Raw genomic sequence first — 14479 nt, 5'->3', positions numbered from 1 at the left:
TGGTCACGATTCGCTTCCATACACTGGATCCTGCTGGTTTCTCTGTGTTAATATCAAGTGAGTTCCTTGCTTAAGTTGAAGCAAGTTTATTTTAGGTTGCCTGCATCTGTTTGTGTCTATGGACTTTGCATGCTTTTGAATCCTTTTTGCTTCTGAATGTTGCTTTGTGTTTGAGCCACCATAGACCACCGTCCTCATGTGGATCGTATACAGTTGCGCACAAGAGAGAACACGTTGTATTGTTCGATCCAAATTGTCACTAAATAAAAACTTTGATGAAAGAAAGGAAATGACCTACCTGCTGGCTCACTGATAATTACCTTATCTTATTATATTACCTGTTTGCTTTTCATTTTACAGTTTGCTCCTTGTGCATCAGAAAATTTCTTTCTTATAAGTTGCAGTGTCCACTTTGCAATACAGTAAGTATGAACTTAACTCTAATGCATAGTTATGCTCCCAAGTTGCATTTGCATAATTAATAACCTCAATAAAGATGTCTCAGTTGCAGCATCATCAGCGTCATCATCTCTAATTAATTGTATTGATTTGATTAAGGTGGCAGATTTACTTCACAACTCCCCTCTTCTTTTCCTTTTAGCAAGCAACAGAACAAGATCTAAGAAACAACCGTTTACTGGATGACTTGGTCGTAAACTTTCAATCTGCAAGGTAATGTAACATTATAAATGGTTACAACTAAACTGTCTGAAAGTATCAGAACGTTCTCTGGTAAAGGACCAGAGTGCATCCTGTATCACAAGTAGAGGTGTTTTTCAAAACAGTATTATTAACAGGGTGAATGATAAATGTAAAATTGCATGAATCAACCTACATATTGAACAAAATGCTGTTTTCATATCTGTTTTGAATTCAGGGTACTGCTGTCAATACAAGCAGTGAACATTTTAAAACAAGACTGACCGTTTATATACCAGCGGTCTGCCCTAGTAAATCTATATGTCAAAGACTGAATAATAAAATAAATGCGTCAGCTGATTGGCTTTTCTGATCATCGTTTATAGAGATCGCTGATCAAACTAATTAGAGTGACTGATCGGAGCACCCTTTAAGTACTATTAAATCCAAGTATACGTTTGTCCTTATGCACTCCAGCACAAATGCAGAGCAAGGGTCTAAATAATTAAATCTATACCGTCGTCTGCAGCATACAATAGTTTTTAGTGTCATTATTTAGAATTATTTTGCCCCCAGAGATAGACCAACAGAATAATAAAAAGATCAGGAAATAAGACTTAAATCACAATCCCTGTAAAACCTATTCGTCATGAACACAGGTGTGTCACCTGAGCCTCTCTCCAGTTTGTATCATTATGGTTCTAAGTATTGAAGAGAGAAATAACTACCGTGGTGATTCATGGGATCCTGTTGTTGAGATTACAGAATGTCTACAAGGGAACCGGTTTACTTCAATTTCCCAGCATTAGAGAAACACTTGTAATTGTCTCCCAGTAATCTACTTCTGATTTAAGGATTTTCTGTAAATCAAATGGGGATATTGTTTTCATCAGCTGAGGTCATTCAAGGTTTTCCTTGTATTGCACTTCTGTGTGTTGTGTAGCTTTAGGGCTGATATTATTTTTTCATTACAACTGCATTGTAGGCGTAGGGGGCGGTGTCCCAGAGCAGTTCTAAAGGAAATGTTTTGGTAAATTTTTGTATTTTTTTTCTTTCTCCACCTCTATTAATCACAGTGTAGGAAGGTATTTCCTTTCGAGTTGAGTGTTCTGTTATTAGTAGCACTGGTCACATGGGTACAGCTAGCCGTGTGCTTGCACTCTTTTGTTGTCTTAGGCAGACTGATACATGTTGGGCGGTTTTTCTGCATTGTCACGTTAGGAGAAATAAAGTGAAATGTACAATATCAAGATTCAATAGGTCACCCTAGCCTCTGGGATTATTTATCCCTGTTGGTTTAGGGACATATTTCTTATAATATAATCCCCCACTCTGTGTCTTTGAGAGTCTTTTATCTGTGCTAATATAGAAATAATGACGCAAACAAACGAAAGAACACACATCTCCTTAGGAAGGGTAGGATATATATTTTGCTTTGCTCTTGCTGTTTTGGAAATGGAGGCTGGAGAGTTATCCGTGTTTTGTATCTATCCATATCTATCCATTTCCTGAGGCAAAATAGATGAAAATAAGCCTGCCTAACTCTGACTCATTTCCGATAATCAGTGGGCATTTTCCCTGGGAAAAAACAAACTCAAACTAAACTCATCAGAATTGTTTCTTCAATGTCTGGGCTCATGTTGATATAATGTCCGAGCACTGTTATCGGTCAATAAGCCATGATGTTTCTCCCTTTCATCAATCACCTCAATGTTATCAACGCTCTGAAAGGTCTCCCTTCTAACCGTAGACCTTCTGATTGTCATCACTGTTACGAATGAGTGGCTTTCGCAGCTGCTCTTTCCTACGTTTTTTAATTTCCTGTCGAGTGTCTGAAAAATGGGATTCCTTGATAGGTGACTCCGTCATAAAGTGTTGTTGTTATGTAACGATAGACTTGTCTCAAACAATTTAGTCTTGGATTAGTTCCTTTTGCTTTGAAATAAATAAACATTTGACAACTATTTCTGTTTATAGGTTTCGATGTTGGGCCTGTGTAAAATCGTGTCTGTACAGAGTCATACAGGAAAATATACTTGAGTCCCTCTTGCATCTGACCATGTGGTTGCTAAGTTTTCTGCTTTAGCAAGTGTTTGTGGATTGCTTCTGTCATTGGGTCACTCACATTTCTCCCTGTGAAATCACTGCACTGGGTAGCTGATGGCACTAATTTACTACCATTAAACCAGAGGCCTATTTCTCCAGCAAACCATTAGCTGTTATCACAGTGCCACACATTTATATTATCAGAGTAACAGCTACATTGTAGTCTCTCTTCTCACTCTGTAAACTAATTTATTCAGGTAGAAATGGAGCTTGTACACATTAAAACGTCAGACAAATAATTGATTCTGCTCTTTTTTGTTGTAGTGCACGTTGTTTCCTTCTCTCATAATGGTCCATCATCTGGCTTTCAGTCTATGGGTATTATTTGCTCTATTACTTTTTCAAAGGATACACCAATTATGAAATTCTGTGCAGAAAGCGATATTTCAAATAGCAATTTGGCCGATACAGATACCAATGTTTTTTGATAAGCATCTGTGCCTTATTGCAGTTCAGTCTATTTCTCTCTCTCCCAATAAACCGGTGAATAATTTTAATTATTAAAATGTTTTAATTTTTACATTTCATTTTTATGTGCTTTAAATACAGCCAAGAACATGTTTTGATATACATTTGTCATCGTCATTGAAGTACAGTATGTTTAAATGAAATTTTAGGGTTGAGTAATTGTTGAAAATATTGTACATTGTGAGAAGTGTGAGAACTTTGGTCAAAAAATTTTCATATTATAAAACTTGTACGTCTCAGAGGGTTTCCAAATGAGTGTGGGTCAGCATGTGTGTTTAAGGTCACTAGCATCCAGCTTTAAAGGTGCAATAGTAGATATCTTTGCCATTAACACTAATTTGTAATTACAAAAGGTTATTCTTCACATTGAAGAAGGAATCAATCTAAATGGACAATTTAAATTCAATTAGTCTGTGTAATTAAGTAGATGGTATTGATTTGCTTTTGGGTCTTTTGGTCACTATAGGTCTAGGAAGATCAATGAGTCTTCAATCAATGAGTGAATTGCCTTTTGAAGTTTATTTTTGAAGAGGAGTATTGGAATCTGTCGTCGTGCAAATGCTGGAATAAGGCAATAAAAATGGGAATAAGTACTCTGTTACTGTGTTCACTTACAATCCTAGAAATGGTTAAATGTTTCTATTGATATTTCCATTATCTCCCTGGTTGATAATGTTGAATATTTAAAGAGGTGTTTGTTTAGTGCTTCACAAAAGGCACTTTGAAGTCACTTGAAATTGAATTACTCTGGTGATCTGAAGAGTCCTTGTTTAGCTGATTGTTCGCACCATTTACATACTATAGAGGAAACAGGAATTCACACACATTAGAGGTAACAAAATTGTCATGCAGCTTTCTGAATCATGGTATTGAAATACTACCAGTCTGTCACGACGTAATTATGGTATAATGTGTGTTACCAGTTTTAAACACGGTGTACTAAATATGTACTAAATCTTCTAAAAATATAGTCTGAGTAGCTCCTCTGGCTAGTGTGTTACCAGTGGCAACAGCCAGTAAACTGCTGCGGTACAGTTGTATTTAAGACCATCTGACATAATAAAGTGATGGAAAAAAACCCTGTTTGCTCAAATGAGGCAGAAACAGTTACAACTAATGGCTATAATTTAAGGTGATATAATGTGGTACATTTGAATTATACAGGTTGTGTTGAGTAACAGTGCAGTTAAGTAACAGTGCATGTATCTTTAAAAGTATACAATAAGCTACAATTTTGGTAGGGTTAAATGTCCCTACTTGACCTGGAACCTTTCACTTTGTTGTTTGTGGAGGTTTTGGTACTTCATCATTTAAAGAAAAAAGTCCTTACCTTCTCTAAATATACTATTTAGCTTGATAATTTGTCGCATTAGAAAGTTGAGCGGTTAAAATGTTTTTGTCAGTTGTTTCCACATTTGTGCAAAGCGACTTCGGCAAGTGTGTGTGTGAATGTCTGTGAACCTGCTCTAATGGGGACAATAAGCACAAATAAGTTTTAGATATGGAAAGCAGAACATCACACACCTCATTGGTTCCATTTTATTGCCAAGTAATGGCCCAGCTGCAATTTGTTTGCTTTCCACATTTCCAAGACTGTAGCCAAAGTGTCTACTTTTCCTCGCTGAGTAGAAAAAGAGCAAGATAATTGAGCAGGTGCAGTTATTGTCAATGGGCTTACTTTACTGTCAACAGAATTTATTGGCACATACTTCTTCTCTTTTAATAGAGATGGTTTTTAAGGGGGTCTCTAATATACTTTAGTTGTGCTAATCAGTGTTTTTTAGGTAAATAATTAGTTGTTTTGTGAAAAAGGTAAAACATGCTACTTTGTGTATCAGAATGCTTTTTTTTTTTAAACTTTCGAAAAAGGAAATAGTTATCTGCATGTCTAAATCATATACTGCACACGTTTTCACTTTGCCTTTCTTCTTTTTCCAGGCAGGAGTTGTCAAAAGCAAATTTTGACTCTCCTCCAATATCGCCAAAGACCCCAGCTTCAGCTGTCAAATGCAAAACTCCCAGAGAGAAAGGCCAGAAGTGTAACATCTCTGTTTTGAGTCAGTTTTTCCAAAAGAGGCCTAAACCATCCCCGACTAAAGAAACCCAGCAAGAAAGTTCTGTCGCTCAATGTATTCAGCGGGGAAAAATACAGACTGCACGCACCCACAATGCAAATGACGCCGACCTACATTCAGCAACCACTCAACTTCCAGTAGTTGTGAAGGAAGAGCCGATGGATGTGGAGGAAGCATCTATCCAGGGTTTGATGTCAGTCAAACAGGAGGACAGAGGCTCACACAGTATCAGCACTTTGGTTGAGATGGCGCATTCCTCGTCACCATCACAAGACATAAAGCCTGTGCCCAAAGGTGAAACTTTTCTCCCTCTAGTTTAAAAAGGCTGTATCATCCCATCTAACTGGTCTATTAACTCACAATGAACAATTACGGTAACTGTGACCTGGAACCAATTTGCTGATTCTTTAATTTTGCTTGGTATGGGAAATCCATTACACTAAGCCACTTTTAGTTTTTGTCAAAAGTCATTTTTGTGTCATAGTGATGCAGTTGTGAGCAGGAGCTAGTTTGAAAACGTCCTGTTGGTATATTTAGGGTCGGTCGGATGCTACAAAGTTCTCATATGTAATAGGGATAAAAGACCCAGTATGTTCCTTAAAAGAAAGGTTAGCTTAAGGAGCAAAAAAGCAAAACTCAAAATGGCCCTTAAGTAAAGGATTTTTTTTATTTTATTTTTTTATTTAAGCTGTTAATAATATCATCTTGTGTATCTTTTTGCAGTGGACTGCCCTGTGTGTTCTGTCAGTGTGTCCCAGCAGTTTATCAACAAGCACTTGGACACGTGTCTTTCCAGAGGAGAGAAGAAGGAAAGCTTGCGGAGGTAAAATACCCACTTAACTGATTACTTAAATAAAAGCTCTTTACTATTGTTTGCTCAAGCTGTAATGCTCTATAGGGAGGTGGGATAAAAGTTAAAGACATTTAATAGATTTTCCAAAGATTAGAGGGATGAGAGAAGTGTAGCAATATGCACTGATCAAGGGTTCAAGCATTGTGTGTTTCTTTTTTTTTTTTTAAATAATGAAAAATGTAGGGATACGTAGAGGTTTTAAGAGCAGTTGTGTGCTGGGGCCATTTCTGGACCAACAACGGACAGACGGTTTACATATAGGGTTGCCAAATAAAGATTCATATCTATGAAACTGAAAACCTATTTAAGATTTGTCTACGGGGTTTGTTGACTGTTTGGGATGAATCCACTTACGTATGCAGTGGGTTTGGATTGCATGACAATGATGTAAGAAGAAGAAATATTTTTTTTTTTCAGGGTTGAGTTAGGCTAGTAATTTCTCTCCGTTTCCAGTATTAGCTAGGATGCACTTTTGCTGCCATCTGTTCTTTTCCACTGTCTAAGATTTTGTTTCCACTGAAAGTGCCTGTGTTTGTTTCTAGATGAGGTAGGAGAAGGATGACTATTTGCTTTATCTTTGCAACTTGAAGACATGCACACTAAATGCCCTGAGTGCTAACAAGCTTACTTTGTTTGTTTACAATGGCAGATTTACTGCAACTCTTACTAGATTGGTAGTATTACTAACAGCAATGCTGCCCTCCTGGGACCCAGCCCACACTGACTTGTGTCCTCTGTAGTGGACATTTTGTTCACATGAATAACCTTATACTCTTTGAGCTACTCTTATCAATCCCTGTTGTACTGCAAACACCCTGGCTTTCTTTATTTCTTTCTTTCTTTTCAAAATGGATGACATAGGAGCAAGCACATTTTATAGAAAGAGGAGAGATAAATCCAATATTGTTTATCTGTTGTTTTTTTTACTATGATAATTATATATGTTCTTGTTTATTAACATGTCAGGAATAATATGTTTAGTTCTCAAATCAGTTACTTTGTTTTGAAATAATAGCTATTATGAATGTCAACTGGACACCAGGACTATCTTTATGTACTTAATGGCTCCACATTGTTGTAGGAGACGCAACTGAAACAGAAAGGATTCTTTACAAGATTAGTGAGGGAGATTCAGATGTGGACCCGTCAGATGATGACAGAGATGAGGATGAGTTTGAAGCTGTGATAGAAGAAGACGGTGAGGAAGAGGAAGAAGATGCAGGAGGCTGAGATGAGCCGACAGATACAGACACATACACAGAGACATACAGGAACAAGCAGAAAATAGCATTGTCCTCTGTGGACCAGAAAGTAACAATGTTTGTGTTATTTAGTTCCAGTGATTAGCCACTACTGTTATTCATGGTAAAAAAATTCTACAAATTCTATTTTTACAGTAAATGGGGTAATTCCATGTAATGTTACACCCACAAAATGTTTTCAGACACATTGGTACCCAATATTGGATTTCCCAGGTGTTGTCATGAAATATATGCAAATTGCCTCAAGAATACAAAGTTTGTACTTATGAGTATGGCAGGAGAACGTATGAGATAGCAATTTCTTAGTAAGGTGATTCAAAACCTGCATCAGCCTGTTGTGGTTTTATTTTGGACCAATGACTTTAAAACGCTTAAATTTTTTATCTTCTAAGTTTGGATATTGTTTTACCCTAAAATGATCCTGTAGCACACTACAGTAGACATTCTACAAAATTTTTAATAAAAACAAATCTGAATAACTCCCTAAAACCCTAAAAAGGGTAGGAAATCACAAAAAAAGAGAAATTAGGTGACACTTATTTTCCTTGGTTCTTAGGAGGCTACATATCTTGCTGAAGACGTGGTCTGTGACATAACTTAGGAAAACTGAACCTTGTCAGTGGCCTTTGAAACTTAGTTTATCATTATGATTAATGACCCACGCAGCCGTTACGAAGTTCTGTTAATGATTGGTCATATTTGTGTAGCAGTGCAAAATCTTAATCTGGAGTAGACCTTGATGTCACAATGATGAATTGCAGAGGTTTTAATTCTGGCCTTATGTAGCCAGCCAGCACAAAGAGAATTGATCTTGCTACCAACCTTAATAACTAGACAAAGGCAAAAAAAAAAAAAAAAAGGAATAAAATGCCTATTTCACTGCCTTGTCTGATTATAACAACCATGGATGATCAGAGGTTTGTGCCTTCATCAGGCTGACAAATGGCAACTCCCATCAGTTAATGTCAATTTATGAGCCCAGCTGAAATGGCCACTGCTTCATCTATATGATAAAGTTGACATTTCCATAATAATAATTTTGTCAAGACTTTTATTTAGTACAGTCGTAGAAGTTTACATCTGCGCTCAAAAATATCTCCATCAGGCATTATCAAGTAATATCTGGTGATTACTCAAATAAACTAGTCGACATGTCTGTTTCAGCTCCTTTGGCAAGGGGAGGCGTCCAATGGGGAAGTTGGTGTACAACTTGCTTTCCCTGCAGGAGCTGAAGAGGAGGCTGAAGGAGTGCCATCTCTCAGTGCAAGGTTCTCGAGACCAGCTGATCAAAAGACACCGGGAGTTTGTCCACATCTACAATGCCGAGTGTGATTCCCTAAACCCAAGATCAGGTGAAGGCATTTAGTCTGTTATACCATGAGTGTGATACTGTACTTAATGTTTGCAGAAGATAGACTAATGTAACTTGCGCTACTGTTTTTGGTCTTAATGAAATGTATGCGTCGTCATTGATTTTCTTGGTTTTGATATCTGCATTATATATCAGCAATTGGCAGCCCAGCTTTTTAATGCGATTTTCGGCCATTGAAATCTCATATTGGTCGACCAGTACCCATTGAAAGCAAATATGCACATTAATTTAGAAGATGAACAAGAAAACCACCAAATTCATATTGAACCGATAAGTAAACATCCAGCTGGGACGGTTCATTTTTTACGCAGAAAATGTATGTACACATTTGATCTTACAGGTTATGTTTTTCTCTACTGGCTTCCCTAGGTAGGCCTCAGTTTTGAACAGGGTCCTCATGGGTCAAAACCTTTTTATGTGTTTGATAGCGCAATTCATATAACGGGCAATATTTGTGAATTACTACAAAAGTAATGAAGATTTTTCTTTCCTCTGTCAACAGCTGAGGATATTGCCAAAGAGTTGGAGGCCAATGAAAAGATGAGGAATCAAATGCAGGGGAAAGCCAAACCTGTACGTACTAATGGCTTGAACTGTTGTTTGTTTTGAGTAGAAACATGAAATGAAAAATCATCTAAAATCATTATTAAATAGGGCAGTTGTTTTCTCATTGATGCACATTAATGCTAATGTACATGTTTTTGTCAATACAAATCTCTTGTAGGTCATGGTGTTCTCAAAGAAACATTCTGAGAAGGAGATTGATGAGATGCATTCAAATTATAGTAAGTGATTTTTTTTTGCACTCACTATCAATTGGTCAACACCTTAGGGGTCTGACTCATCAAGCTGACGGATAAAAAACGGTGGCAACAAAAGTAACCTGATGAAACTGTTTTGCATAACCTTTACGAAGTCTGTTAAAAGGTGCATTGAATACAGACTTGGCTGATGGCCAATATGCATAAGCGGTCTACGCCGGCATGTGAGGAAATAACTAATCCAAATTATGCATTTGTAGTTTAAAAAAACTGCAACGAACAGCTTTGCAGAAAGAGAACCAAACTAGCCAGCCACTTTTGATCACTGTTAAAAGGTTTGAAAAAAAATAAATAAATAACAACAATATTGACAATATTTTTGCCATGTGTACAAAATAACAAAAAGTACCAGGGAAAGTCCTCCCAGAGGAGTAAAAAAATAAATAACTGTAATAGCTGTTACTGAAATTACAACCTCATGTCTCATTTCCCTCTTCCTATGCACAGCCAGGCTACAGACTCATTTCAAATAGTGCCTCAGGGTACGCTCGGTTTATATCTAGAACATTATTAGAAAAGGACACATTTTATGATAATCACCTCCTGTTGGATAAAAAAAAAGTTTTAATGTTGCTCATATACATTTACACCATTACTGAAAAATAAGATCTAGATCACACTTTAACCCTCTGTGCTTAGTAGCTGAATGGCCACAACTGTCACACAGTGTATGAGTTGAGTGAAAAATGTATGAATGCTGTTTTCTGTAGAAAAACATGACGAGCTGCAGAGAAACACACCTGAAATGCAAAATGATGTTATCTCAGAGAGATGGACCACTTCTCTCCAGAATATAAATTTGGTTATGAATTCTGGTTGAATTGACCAATTTTGTGTTCACTGAAATGGTTCATAATGTTGCTTTCAACAACATATATTTTAATAGCACTTATAGTAAACAATGCTTTGGTGTGATTTTCCATTCTGCTGGAGTGATACACACTACGGCTCCGTTTAGAAGGGCTCCTCTATCCAGTCCTCCTATTTGACTGAGTGTGCAGCTGTGAATCATATTGACTCTACTGCTTTTAAAGACAAGATTCCCCAATATAAGCAGGGAATGCAGCACATCTGTGCCTCAATTAGGGCAAGGCAGCATAGCTAGAAAATAACTTTTAAGCTTTTCACTTTTGTTATACATATATATCTGAATATTTAAGATATTCTCTATGAACTAGCTTCAAAGATGGTTGTTTCATACAGAACCAAAATTAAGACCAAATAGACTTTATTAACCTGATATAAACAGAATTTACAACTCCATCTGCCTAGTACAACTTTCCTGAAACAACACTATAACTTTAACTTATTGAATTCTATTTCATCTTCTTGTGTTTCATTTTCCCTTTCATTGCCTTTTTAATTTATTCTATGTATTATGTGTTCTCCGGGAACTGCCTTTTGTTTGAAAGGTGCTGTACAAATAAAGCTGGCTTTGCCCCCACACGCATACTCATGAGACAAGGACAGGGATTGAAGGCAGCACCTCAGATTTGAATACTTCCCCAGGAATTTTTTTAACAGAGGGGGAATACTGACTGTTATTTTTCTCTGAAGCTTTTTGTTTTATTACATAAAAGTGTATTCATTTCGTCTGACGTTAGCGGTGACGGCCTTCATTTCAGGTGTGACGGCCCACCTCTACTTTTTAATTCTTTACCTTTCTTTACCTAGAATACCTTAAACTGTAACATGGCCATTTTTTTTTTAGAAACCTCCCCTGAATTATTGCCCACAGAACAATGCAGGGCACAAGCTGTGGCCACAAAGGTTTTAGAAGCCTTGTCTCAGAAATAGGTGTCTCAAACGAGGTCTTAAGATTAGATACACTTTGGATATCCTAATGACAGCCTGTGATGACAGTTTTCCAAATCAGACCATAGGCTTTTAAACAGAACCTTATTTTTCCACTAGAGACCTGAATCTCGCTTGAGAGGTAATCTGTCACTGAAACTGCAAGACATTTTTGTCATAGTTGAGTAATTGTTGCAGTGGAGAAGTAGAAACTGTTCCTCTGGAAACTGAAGAGGCAATATTCATAATATTGCGTACTTTTGTGTCTTCTAAAACATCATTAAGATATTGCGTATTCAATGTGTCACCCAGCTGTAATCTCAATCTTATTTTATTCAGTGTAGCAGCCCTCCACCAGGAGCCAGGTTCATATACCTTCCAGCACATTACCGGCAACAGAAACAAGCAGAATTGCTGTCTCTTCAGTGAGTAATTTAGCAGCAAGGGGTGTAATGAAAATGTAAAACTAATGAGGTGACTTAGGTTTTTGCCATCCAGTGTTATTATGACTTGTAGGGTTACTTGGCTATTAAGTGCATGTCTAAGATTTTTTTCCATTTGCTAAGAGCTCATAGGAAATCACTCAAACATACAGATACACAGAAATCTACAGCAGGTCTGTGCTTTTATCCTCAGACCAGAGGTCAAGCAAGAACAGTGGCATCAGAGAACATTATCCAAAGTCATGTTGTCATGGTCAAACGAGATGAAAATCATGTTGGAAATAACTCTGTAGAGCTAACTTTAAAAGTGGTTGAAAAATGGATGTGACTCACAGGAGGTGGGTTCTATAAATAGCTGCACTGCTGTGATAACCTCTTGATTTATCAGAGGGGGATGTGGATGACTCACTCTGCCAGCATGAGGAATTGTGAATGAGCAGACAGGAAGGTGAAAGCATCACACGCGTCTACACACACAACGAATCCACCGGGGCGCTGGCAGCCTTTTCTTCAGTGTGACAATATGTTCTTTTAGTATTAATACAATCAGTAGCTGGTTGTGAGACAAACATTCTCATAACTCAGAATAACCGAAAGGAAAAACCTGGAAATCCTGCTTCATGAGAGGAGCCCCTGAGTCGTTTTAGCTGTATATGTGCTTCCCTGCATTCTTTGAAAACAAAAACAAAAAAAACAATGTCCACTGTTATACTTTATCCTGTAGTCTTTAGTCTGGATACATGACATTCAGTTTTACTTATATATGGCTTAGATGATCATTTTTTAACCTGGCTGATTCATGATACTGGATAGAGTGCATTTTAAAGCTATGTGTACTAGTTCTGCTGCATCCCTTGTGAAATGAACGTGCATGAGATGTCCCCGTGACTTGTAAGTCACAAAAGGCTTTCTCTACTCATTAATGCAATGGTAAAAAGTTAATTAGGTTTTCCATATGTGCATGCTAAAACAATGGGAGGGCTGGATTGCTATTTAAATATTCTTGCTCATAGTTACCAATAGCAGCTTTAATGGAAACATTTAAACACATATGGACCCCAGGAATATTAGGTGTTGCCAGGGTAACAACTCGTAAGGATCATAATAAAAAATAGCATTTTTTGCCTCCAAGTGAAATGAAACCTAATTGTTTACATATTAAATTCTGCCATTGTCAGTGGTGTCCCTAGAATTGTAACTTATAGCTCATGTTTGTGGCTTTTCCTTCAGTTTTATTTCTATCAACTTCAGATTTTATTATTTAGTACGTCCTCTTGAAACTGTGAATTTTGCAAAACGGCAATCCTGAACTTCTTTTCACGTAGCAGTGGTGATATTTAGATCACACTCATGTTAATTGCTGATCTCCTGTATTTGTTTTTGTGAACATCACAGATTTGCAGATGCTCTGAATTTCTGTTGAAAGTGATTAAATCCTTTTTTATTTATTTTTGGATCACTTCCAAAACTGTTCTTCTTTTGCCCACTTCCATTCATAGTTGGCTGTAATGTCTTTGCAATGACTGTTTGTTTGGCCTCCTTTATAATAGAAAAAAGGATGTTTTTCTTGCCACAGGGATATCATCTTGGAGCTGGCATCTGTGGTGTTGAATAAAACCTTGTATTTTCCTAAATCTATACAACCTTTCAAGGTTGGGTCTTGCCATTTCAAAGTCAAAATATTAATATGACTGGCTTGATGTGTTGCAGATATTGAAGAAAAATGAGTCTGTACTCCACATTCATTATAAATATTAATGTTTTCCAAAACATCATACTGTACAGAGTAGAGCATACCTCAGATACAGCAGGAAATTCCAAAATTGTGTCCTTTACCTATTCCATTACATATGCTATTTTGCCTGCAGGGAAGCAGCACAGCAGCGACTTTTCCCGCCTCATCGCCCAGGTTAGGGGTCGCCTAGAGACCACCAGACAGACTCGTATCAAACAGGAAGTCATTGTGGAAGGAGAAGATGCACCAGATACACACTCTGCAGGTACTGCAACACTTATTACCTTGAGGAATAAAATATACTCTAACCACAGGAGTCTTTTAAGCCTCTCTTCAGCACAAGTCACCTGATCCCAATGGTAACCTGTTGCAAATCCCCCTTGTGTCTTTGCAAAACAAAATTTCCTATTGTAATACAGTTACAAATGAATTGCTTTGTGATACATTTTGTTAGAATATGCTAAATGAGTCATGCAGTACAGCTTGATGGGGTTGTGACCCCCAGTGTGTGTGTGGGGGAGTTTTGTAGGGGGAAAAAGTGCACTAAATTCATTGTTCCATCCTTGTCAAATTCACAACATGACCATGTGCTCCATTGTTGTGCTCATCTGGCAAGAGTGGATAAAGATACAATATTCAATAACTGTAATCAGTGTTTGTGTGACTTGTTTTGGAAAACAACTGCAAATGCAGCAAACAATTGACCAAATGTTAAAGAGGAAGTGCGGAGAAGGAAAGAGGGATTGTAAGGTGGAAAGACTTTCAACACTAGCACAAGGAACTTAAAATATTGTAGATTATTTCAGCTTATTTCATGTGCTGGTAACAGTGCTTTTCAGTCTAAAAATCTGTATTTTCTTTTCTAATGTTTCTTTATTGATTTTACAACTTAAAGGGGAACTTGGCAGCTC

The 14479-nt window shown here is 37.2% G+C and overlaps 1 protein-coding gene across 2 annotated transcripts in view; it reads left to right on the top strand.

Annotated features, from left to right (window-relative positions):
* Positions 1 to 14479, top strand: part of rad18 (RAD18 E3 ubiquitin protein ligase) — a 28153-nt gene that overhangs the window by 1732 nt on the left and 11942 nt on the right. For both annotated transcript variants that reach the window (XM_035662038.1, XM_035662037.1), the window contains exons 3-10: positions 361 to 422; positions 602 to 672; positions 5152 to 5582; positions 6012 to 6111; positions 8568 to 8755; positions 9278 to 9348; positions 9500 to 9560; positions 13702 to 13833. In XM_035662038.1, coding sequence (XP_035517931.1) covers positions 361 to 422; positions 602 to 672; positions 5152 to 5582; positions 6012 to 6111; positions 8568 to 8755; positions 9278 to 9348; positions 9500 to 9560; positions 13702 to 13833 — 1116 coding nt within the window. The remainder of the gene's footprint in view (positions 1 to 360; positions 423 to 601; positions 673 to 5151; positions 5583 to 6011; positions 6112 to 8567; positions 8756 to 9277; positions 9349 to 9499; positions 9561 to 13701; positions 13834 to 14479) is intronic.

The sequence above is a fragment of the Morone saxatilis genome, unplaced genomic scaffold (genome assembly GCF_004916995.1).
Source record: "Morone saxatilis isolate NCDOM2014 unplaced genomic scaffold, NCSU_SB_2.0 Contig18, whole genome shotgun sequence".
Taxonomy (NCBI): domain Eukaryota; kingdom Metazoa; phylum Chordata; class Actinopteri; family Moronidae; genus Morone; species Morone saxatilis.
The sequence above is the reverse complement of the archived record's forward strand: the minus strand, read 5'-3'. Positions and strand labels throughout refer to the sequence as shown.